This window comes from Culex quinquefasciatus, chromosome 1 (assembly GCF_015732765.1).
Source record: "Culex quinquefasciatus strain JHB chromosome 1, VPISU_Cqui_1.0_pri_paternal, whole genome shotgun sequence".
Lineage (NCBI taxonomy): Eukaryota > Metazoa > Arthropoda > Insecta > Diptera > Culicidae > Culex > Culex quinquefasciatus.
The window spans coordinates 55,885,104-55,895,396 of record NC_051861.1 but is presented as its reverse complement, the minus strand read 5'-3'; the positions used below and the strand labels follow the sequence as shown (position 1 = coordinate 55,895,396).

Below are 10,293 nucleotides of genomic sequence, written 5' to 3'. Positions count from 1 at the left end.
TATAGTTTTTAAGAAAAAAAAATCAATGTTAATGATTAGTTAACTAAGTTTATAAGCTTTTTAACAAAATACATATAAATTTTGGGTAAAATTGTTAAAAAGTCGGAATTTTGTCTGAAAGTTGGTAAAACTGGTTTTGTTTATGAAATTATCGATTTATATTGCATTTTATACTGAATTCGAAGCAAGAATCACAAGTTTTCACATTTTGTTTAAAAATTTGTTCTACTGAAAATGCATATAAATCTGGAGATTTTTTGAGATTGCGTTTCACAAACACAAGTTATTTATGATTTCCCAAGCAACACACTTTGTCAGATAAACGTATTTCCTAACTGGTTGTATAACCAATCCGCCTCGTTATCACAACTTGTTCTACAACTCCTGTGAACTGGAAAAAGCGCACTTTTTTTTATTGTATAACTTGCCAGAAAAAGATGCAAGTTATCAGAGTAAGTTGTACAAATGTATTTGACAACACTCTGCTATTTAACAAGAGATTCAACGAAAAAAAGGGGCGTGGTTTACGGCTGTGCTGTCAAATCAAAGCGCACACTGGAAAGGAAAGTTAGATTGAAAACAGCTATCTAACCGTCGACTAACTTACATGTAAGCAAACGTTTCTTATTAGAATTTAAATCAACGACGAAGCTAATAATAAAAGTACGCTTGCTTCTGCAAGATTTATTTGAAATAATTCTAAATTGAATTAAAAAAGAAAAACAATCATGGCGCGCATGTGATTAGTGTGAAATTTCCTGCATGGCGAACTTTTAGATTTTCCTTTTTTGATGAACATCCTCTTTCCCAAGATTCGATCCGACGACTTCGACGACTTGTTGTTATCTCCATGGCAGGTCCAGGCGCTCTTCCGCATTGCTCCACGGGGCTTCATAGTAAATAAGCTGACCTAATCGTCAATAAGAAGGTTGCTGTCTGTTTTGTTAGCTAAAGAACAAAGGCTGTCATTGGAATTGAAGTTATATAAGTTTGTTTCAAGTCAGTTTCTATAACTCCATTATATAACTTTGTTATAACAAACCGTTTCAACTGTCATTTCGAGAACCGTACCACGGAGTAATATTGAAAATCGCTATGATTTTGATTTGTTGTTTTCTCTATCATAAACTCTATAAGCTGATAATTTTTGTAGCTTTTACCAGCGATATGTTCACAAATGAATCGGTCAACAATCAAAACTAGTGCAATCTTCAATACATAAACATTTTTGAAACTCTAAATTCCTCATGTACAAATTTACACCACCTAACAACACGCAATGTCAAGTTGAATATGTATGTTGAGCATCAGTTTTTATAATCTATTCTCCGATAACATTTGTGTAACAAAGCGAGAAAACCTAAGGTTATTTATAGAATGGTTGGCCACGCCCAGTTTTTAGAAGATGCCGTCACACGACAATGTTAGATAAGCAGTGAAACAAACAGTGCAATATTGTTTTTATTCAACAAACTGTTTTCGAGTAAAACATTCCAGATGAGGGAACAGCATCTTGGCATATCAGAACTTTGACGTTCAATTACAGCTCATAAAAAGTGTTTTCGAGTGAAATAAAGTGATAAATAGCTCAATAGGAAGTGAGCAAGTAAGTTTTTATCAAAAGTGTTCCAACAAAAATTATTTTAATAGTGAAAATCAGCAAATTGGATGGTGTTAGGAGCGAGTGCATATTCCCTATGTTTTGTGTAAAAGTTGGAAAAGAGTGAAGTTTACTGTGTTTTAACACTTGTATGGCACACATCTCATGAGTTACATAAGCCAGTTATACAAGTAGTGAAAAAAACTGATATTTAACTAGTGTTGACATTTTTTCTCGTATGTTGGTTCAAAACAGCTATCTAACTATTATTCAACAGTCGACAAGTTATGAGTGCTACTTGGGTTACAAACTTATTAATCCTTTTCCTAATGGAAAATTGTCCAAAGAATTCGAAAATGCATTCCGTTTTCCGATTCAAAATCATGTTCATTGAGAAAATTATGACACTTTGGGAAGTTTAAAATAATTACTTTCATCAATATAATAGTAAACTACCTTTTTGAACTTTTCAAAATTTTATGAAAAGTTCTTTTTGAGGTATATTGAACACTTCTCTACCACGGTCAGTATGATTGTAAACCATTCCGTACGTATTTTAATTGAACTGTTCATTTTGTGGAAAAATCGCAAATCTATCAAAGTCACCCCGGCTATCAAAGTCGGTATTAATTTTCAACAGATTGATGTAATTTAATCAAAACAATATTAACTCTTTACCTCCAAATTAAAATTGAGATTTTTTTACGTTTTTGTAAACCATGATCAAAGAAGATGAAAATCGAATTTGTGCAAAAAGAATGAATTCAATTGGTTGAATACCTAGTACTAAAGAAATTACAATTTGAAGTAAAAGAATTATGGAGCACTGGTGCAACTACAGGTGTTAGAGGGTTAGGGTAGGGTAGTCATCAATGAGACACTTTTGGTTTTCAACTTTCAACGATTTTTCTAATTTTTCATTAGCATGTTTTAATGAGCTTTTAGTTGCATTATCTTTCTTTTAATGTGTTCTAACATTGACCAAAATATGAGATCGATCCGACATCTACAGCCAGAGTTATTCAACTGTCTCATTGTAGACGCACTTGGCAGGAACAATGAGACAGCTGGGGAACAATGAGACACTTTACGAAAATCGACATTTTTTCTAGCAAAACATCATGTTTTTGTATAGTTCCATTGCAGGTGACTTGCCTTGAACATTTTAGAGCAATTTTGCCAACATGAAACTTTTAATAACAAAAGTTACACTAAAAAGTATTGAAATTTTGTAAAATCGATATATTAATACCAAATAACTTAGTATTTTTAGTTAAATGAAGTTTAAACTCTATAAATATGCCAAAAATCACTTTTAATTCATGTTTTGAAAGATTTCTATCGATTTTGAAAAGTTTATTGAAGAAAAATCAAAGTGTCTCATTGTTACCCATGGGCTGAAATGAGTGGGGAACAATGAGACAGCCCTGGATTCTGGGTATATTCTAAATTTTGGCCAAATCTAATGAAAGGACATTGTAGCCCAACTTAATCCCTATGGAACGTCGAAAGAAATTTGAAGAAATATTAGTTTTGGTGTAAATGGCAGCCTACGAGCGAAAAAGTATTTTTTGTCCATAATTTACTTTTACACCCCACAATCAAACATTTATGAACTACTTTTCAAGGGAGCGTCCATAACCAAAGCCACTAATATGGCAGACGTGTATTCAGTAGACACACCTTTCCCCCAAATATGAGCCTGATTGGTTGAAACTACGACTTGTGAGAGCCATTTTATCATTGTTCCCCGTGTCTCATTGATGACTACTCTACCCTAAATGTGAAAAATAGAAGACTTTGTGGATTGATGTTAGTTTATCGTGTAATTTAAATTATGCAACATGATAATACAAAAAAATCATTGATAAATTACTTTCTATTGTTTTTTCTCAAAAAATGCAAGAATATATTCAAAGTTTGCTCAAATATTTGAAAACATTGGATTGTTTGGAGTTAAGCCAACACTAAAAAGCTTTACCATTTGTTCAAGAGCTGAAATCAGTATTTGTCATAAAAAACATAATTTCTGCATGTTTTTTCTCATTTCAATAAACTGGTCACAGAGGCATGTTTAAAATTTCTCATCAAAAAATACCAAAATACATTTTCTTGTAGTTGAATGATTTTTTACATGCAGTCAAGCTGTTAATTGATCTTCACACTTATTTAAACCATTAATGTTGATGTCATATACAATTTTGTTGCTTAATATTAATTAATACCATGACCATAACAATTTTCAATAAATTTAAAATTTCCCGGGAATTCCCGGGATTTCCCGGGAAATTGGCTGAAAATTTCCCGTTTCCCGGGAAATTTGTAACCCCGGGAAATTGGACGCTCTACGGGGGACCGAACCCCACCTCGAGCGACTTTGATTATTCTTTCATATTCAAGAATTTCAAGTATTTCTAAGTATTCAACTTTCTCGTTGGGAGCAGATGGGCATCGATCCCAGGATCATTCGCAAAGCGAACACCGTAACCAGCAATGCTGTTAATCGATGAATCAACGTCATCGATGTCGTTGATCGTTGATTTAAACGTAATTGTAATCGCAACCATCGTTGATTTAATCGTCAACGTCAATGGAGTCGTTGATTTAAACGGCTTTGATCAACGCGTTGATTATCGATAATCAAAGCGTTGATCAACGGCGATCTTTTATAGTTTTCTACAGTTTTATGAGGATAGAACGATTTTTTCATAAATGTTTTTATTGGAAAACATTCTCAAATTGATGTGCCATGGTTTTTCGGGGATCCGTGTTTACCAAGAGGACCGAAGTGACCGGATTTTAAACGTAATTTAAGCCCTAACTAATTGCTGGTCACTTCCATCTCCACTTTGGTTCCCAAGTCCAACCAGGATTTTTCTTATGGACACCGAGGACGGACAATTGCGAACCGAGATATGGTCGGATTTTCACCGGATTTATTGTTCCGGCGGGTTCAGTAAGATTCTCGCGTGGCTAACTATCGACAGATTTTGTTTTTCTATGATACAATACTGAATTGACCACATGACCCATGTTCCAGAACCAAGATTAAGATTGGTCAAGATGTCAAACTTCGTGACAGACCGGAGTATCCTACACAGAAAAAAAAATCATGGTAATATTACATCTGGAAAGGGGTACATCTTTTATGTCAGAAAAAATGTGTAATTTCACCTCTGAAAATGTGTCATTTTACCACTATTCTAGTGTAATTTCGCATTTTCAGTCTAAATTGAGGTAAAATTACATCATAAAAGAGGTAATATTCAACCTTCTAAAATTAAACCTTCCAAATTTACACTTTTTTTGCTGTGTACTGTTGGTGATCAATGAGTTTCGATCGAATCCAAGGGCATTTCAGTGAGCAAAAGAGTTCCTCAATTTTGCCCAGAGTAACGAGAGTTTCTCAATGTTCCTCCGAGTTACTCCGGTTGCTTTTCACCATTCCCACCTACATAGATCAACCTTGTGTTTGAAAAATTGTCAAGTGCTGTTGCTAAGGTTTGTTTGTTTTGAAAAACAAATACCAACGGCAAGTGACCGGATTTATTGGGGCCAAGTTTAAAAAGTTTCCCTCCCGTCAGCAGGCGGACGCGTTTGTTCGGAAGCACGGCAGCGGATCGGTTCCGGGTCTGCTTCCGACAGCAGAAGTAACTCGTCGTCGGCGGGGGCCTATGTTCAATTCGTGGTTTAGCCGATGGATTGCGAGCCGGTTCTGATTGACAATTATGAAGAGATCAATGCCGCTTGAACGAGGGGTTGAAGCGGGAGCTGGATGAGCTGCGGGGGTCGGGATCGGGGACAGGGAGAAGGGGAATAAGCTGGACAGCGGTGTGAAGCCGATGACGGAGCTGGAAAAGTACGGCATTTACAGTATGTAAAAAAAGTATTTACACCCCTTGGGCACTATGCACATTTTGTGATGAAACATGTAAAAAATTTAAAGTTTGACAGGAACCTAGGACTATGTTTTGTTCAGAAACTCATGCCAAACATTTTGCTTCAAAAGCTCATGAAAAGATGATTTCTATAAAAGTTATATAACAAATACTATTACGAAAATAAAAAGGTGCAAAAAAGTTTGTACACCTTTCGAAAAATTTACATAAATAATGTTATTTGTTGACAAATCACCATAAATCCAGTCTCCCAACTCCAAATAGGCATCCTTGACTGATTAAAAAAAGAATTTGGATTGAATATAAAGTTTACTAGCTACTTAGTATAAAAGTTTATATAACTCTGGAAATTCTATAGAAAGCTTATCTTAACTTAATTTTGAAATCTTCTAATTCAACTAAATGTCAATATATTACCATAGAATTGCAAAATAAACATTTGGGAGTGGGTATAACACCGTTTTGGGGGTCTTTGTATCGCTAGAATAGATTTTTCGTTGGAATTTCTTAACAACCCGGAATTACGTCGTCGGAAAATCCGCCGGCAGCCGAACCGGTCCACAATTCACAAGTCAACCTATGTGGAATCGGAAAGGGCATAAAATTTCCGATCTTTTGATACCCAAACATCTAGGTTTTCTTTAAAACCTACGTTTTTAAATACCTAATCTAATCTAATCTAATCTAACACAAACGTAGCCAGTCCGATGAAAGCATGCTGGAAAGTCTTGTGATTAGATTACGCCCCAAGCACTTTTCTTGTCATTATTAATAATTGTAGTACATCCGAGTACACCCGAAAATGTATTACAAAAATTAAAGCGGCCAGCCCTACTACGTTGTGTTTACCGCAGAGAGGATTCTGAGAACGGATCACATTTCTCAGAATCTACAGGGGAGGAAGGATGCGTGGACATACCGTACCAAACGCTCCGTTTTTTTTTGCATTATTTTTGTGAAAGTTGTGTTTAGTGTTATAATTTATAGTTAAATGTAATATTATTATATAATAAATCAATTTATTTTATATAGTAAATTACCTTCATAATTAGCTGAAAAATAATTAATTATTAAAAGAAATAAGGCGTATAGTAAAGCGTTTTATTAGAAGGAGTGTAGGGATTGTAAGAAATTTCGATAGTTTCATTAAAAAAAAATATAAACAAGAGAAGATTTAACGGAATTTAGAAACGTTCGAAAAATAGTAAAACAGTTAAGAAACAAATATCAGAAATTTCTCTGAAAAGGATACAAACTGGAACCAATAAGGAAACAGCTTCCTTCTTCAAGCCTCCTATCAGCAGCAAGTGGAAGTTTGGTTGGCTCCCCTCTCGCCAGTTGCACTCTGCACCCCGCGTATCTGTCACTCCGTCACCGAGCCGATCGCGTTTTAAAAAAACCGCTTCTAGCGCCCACCAGACAGCTCACGACAAACACCCTCGTACATTACACATCAGGACTGTGGTACGGTGGAGAGGGGGAGTCATCGGCTGACCAACACCATCATATTACACCGCACAATACTTGCATGCAAGTTGATCACTTTGATGTTCAGGTCAGGTCACACTACCGTGTGCAATGCTCTCACTCACGACGGCGCTCGCAAAAAAAATACAAAATTTGCCAGAAACGTCACCACCAACCAAAAAAAAATGCTCAAAAAGCACAAATAATGCAGGAAAACGGGCAAACTCCACATTTTTCGCGACAAACTCTTCACGGCCGACCGAATGACACCAAATAAGAAGGTTCAATCCTTCAAATTCGCACTGAAATCGCGATTTAAATAAAGCTGCCACGACACACACGACATTTCTCAAACGCGCCCGTACGCTCTCTCTTAAAACCTACGTTTTTAAATACCTGGGCAAAAAGTAAGTTTGATCCACGAGAACAAAAATTACGAAATTCCATACATTTTTGACAGGTTGCTCAAACGAAACCATAACAACGTTTTTGCTTAGGTATTTAAAAACGTGGGTTTTATAGAAAACCTGGATGTATGGGTATCAAAAGATCGGAAATTTTATGCCCTTTCTGATGCCACATAGGTTGACTTGTGAATTGTGGACCGGTTCAGATGCCGGCGGATTTTCCGACGACGTAATTCCGGGTTGGTACGAAATTCCAACGAAAAATCTATTCTATCGATACAAATACCCCCAAAACGGTGTTATACTCACTCCAAAATGTTTATTTAGCAATTCTATGGTAATATATTGACATTTAGTTGAATTAGAAGATTTCAAAATTAAGTTAAGATAAGTTTTATATAGAATTTCCAGAGTTATATAAACTTTTATACTAAGTAGTTAGTAAACTTTATATTCAATCCAAATTATTTTTTTAATCAGTCAAAGATGCCTATTTTGAGTTGGGAGACTGGATTTATGGTGATTTGTCAACAAATAACATTATTTATGTAAATTTTTCGAAAGGTGTACAAACTTTTTTTGCACCTTTTTTATTTTCGTAATAGTATTTGTTATATAACTTTTTATAGAAATCATCTTTTCATGAGCTTTTTGTAGCAAAATGTCTGGCATGAGTTTCTGAACAAAACGTAGTACTAGGTTTCTGTCAACATTAAATTGTTTAGATGTTTCATCACAATATGTACATAGTGCCCAAGGGGTGTAAATACTTTTTTTACATACTGTATAACTTTCATCAGGACGAGGATGGTTTCGTGTACGTTTACACGGATGGTTCCTGGGAGGGTAATGGGACGGCGGCGGCCTGTGCCGGGCTGGGGGTATACTTTGGCGAGGGACACGCGCTGAACGCGGTCAGTGGACGAGCGACCAACAATTGTGGAGAGTTTCTGGCGGCTGCGCTAGCGATTCGATTGACCAAGCAGCAGGGCATCAAAAGACTGACCGTGAACACAGATTCCAAATTTTTGGTAAATTCCATCAACAAGTGGCTGCCCGGCTGGAAGCGGAACGCGTGGAAGCTGTCGACGGGGAAGCCCGTTAAGAACCAGGTCGACTTTGAGGAATTGGACCCGTTGGACCAGGAGTTGGCTGAAAAAAGCATCAAGATCAAGTGGAACCACGCCGACGCTCATTGTGTCATTTTGGGGAACGAACGGGCGGACGCGGGGGGATGCCCGGGAAGGTTCGGCAATATTTCGCAGACCGAAAGCAAATCGTTGAAACGTTTGTTGATAAGTGGCTTTTTATTCTAGTTTACAATACACTGTTTTCCAAATTCTTAATTAGTTTGTAACTGTCCAGAATCTTTATTTTTTGAGAAAAACTACTCAATCTCTCCAGATTCCAGCTCCAACGAGAAAGAAGATCCTTCAACCTTAAAAATCTCATCGGCGCTCACGAGCGACGCCAAACTGCCCGAAAGTTGCTTCTTCACAGTCGCTGTTCCTCCGCCCATATCCGCCTCATCCGACAGGGCTTCGTACTGCTCAACCAGCGGAACAACTCTTGTCTCTTTAGGAGTTTCCTTCTTTTTGCCGCGCCGTCGCCTTCGCTCCCTCTTCAAGTCGTCACTTTCACTTTAGCTCTTGACCTGGGACTGTTTGGACAGTTGGGGCGAATCCGTCATCACCTTGCGGCGTCGCTTCCGGTACGGGTCCGTGCCCAGGTCCTAAGAATCGCGTCGATAGTGGCGGACCGGTCATCGGTCCTCACTTTTTGCCGCTTTAATCTCTGCACAATGACGCACTTTGGGTGATCCAACGGATCCAACTGCGGGAACAAATCCTTGGAGTTTTCGAGCGCCTGCTTGGCCGCGTTCATTTTGAGATGTTGATTCTGGACGATCGCTGCACGGTACGTTGCAAGGCCACCTGGGAGAAGATCGCGGGTTTAAGAAAGCTAGACTAAATAAGCACTTCGATTAACCTACCTTCCTCCAGATCCGGAAACTGTAATGAATCTTTCGGTCGCCATACTCGGGTTGCCGGATGCCGCAGTTGGTCAGGCTGTTCCGGGCGTGGTTCGGATTTGTGCTGAAATTTTCCTTGTACGAAGGATGGCATTTCACATTTGCGAAAAAACATAAACAAACAACATTGTCATGGTTGCATATACCAAGGTATCGACAATAGGGTGGGAATTGAAAAACTCGGGAAGAAGCTGAGAAACTCAGAGTTACTCCGAGTTACTCCCAGAGTTTCTCACTGAATTGCCCTTGATCGAATCCTAAGAGATAAATCTTTCGTGTGGTGCCGAAAACCGATCGCAGTAGGTCTTAAATATTTTGTTTACTCATTGATCAATAACAGTAGGCTACTCCGGTCAGTGCTGTTAATGAATGTATGTCAAAATAAATGACAGAATGGTAGTCTTATAAACAGAACGAGCTCACCAGTCAACAAATTCATGAAAACCAGCTTGTCATCAATCGTCTTCGTCAAACAGGGGGCTGGTACCCGCTCAAAAAGGCCGGTTTCCGCTTGGGCTGCTTCCGCTTGCCACCGATCCACACGTAATGCGCTTTGTATGATTTTTCCATGCTTCTGTAGCTTTGGCTTTGGCTTTGGCTTTGGAACTAATCCATGATCCTCGGCTCCGATTCCCTTCCGTTCGCGGGATGTTGAACTTGACAGGGATCGGTGATCGAGGACCGATAATTTTGCACTTCTTGGTCGAACTCAGCACCATCCTGGTCTTTGGGGAATACTCGACAGCTACCGCGTTCCATACCAGTTCCGCAACCAACCCGGAACGAGCCACGTCCTCGATTGAACCGTCCTTCTCCAGCACCATCACCACTGCGATCTAGAGAGCCTGGAGCTTATTAAGCTCTAGGCTCTCTACTGCGATCCATCCA

General features: G+C 38.2%; 2 protein-coding genes across 2 annotated transcripts; one reads left to right on the top strand and one right to left on the bottom strand.

The window, feature by feature from the left end:
* Nucleotides 1-4,950: 4,950 nt before the first annotated feature.
* LOC6039494 (ribonuclease H1) lies at nt 4,951-8,719 on the top strand. The gene is given in 3 exon segments (XM_038249894.1): nt 4,951-5,469; nt 8,159-8,605; nt 8,607-8,719. Coding segments are annotated over 3 exon segments (525 nt in total). The 5' UTR covers nt 4,951-5,442; the 3' UTR covers nt 8,658-8,719.
* On the bottom strand, nt 8,662-9,648 carry LOC119765628. The gene is made up of 2 exons (XM_038249895.1): nt 9,367-9,648; nt 8,662-9,307 (listed from the first exon to the last, which is right to left on the bottom strand). The coding sequence occupies exons 1-2, from the start codon at nt 9,518-9,520 to the stop codon at nt 9,063-9,065; spliced, it is 399 nt and encodes a 132-aa protein (XP_038105823.1). The 5' UTR covers nt 9,521-9,648; the 3' UTR covers nt 8,662-9,062.
* Nucleotides 9,649-10,293: the final 645 nt, after the last annotated feature.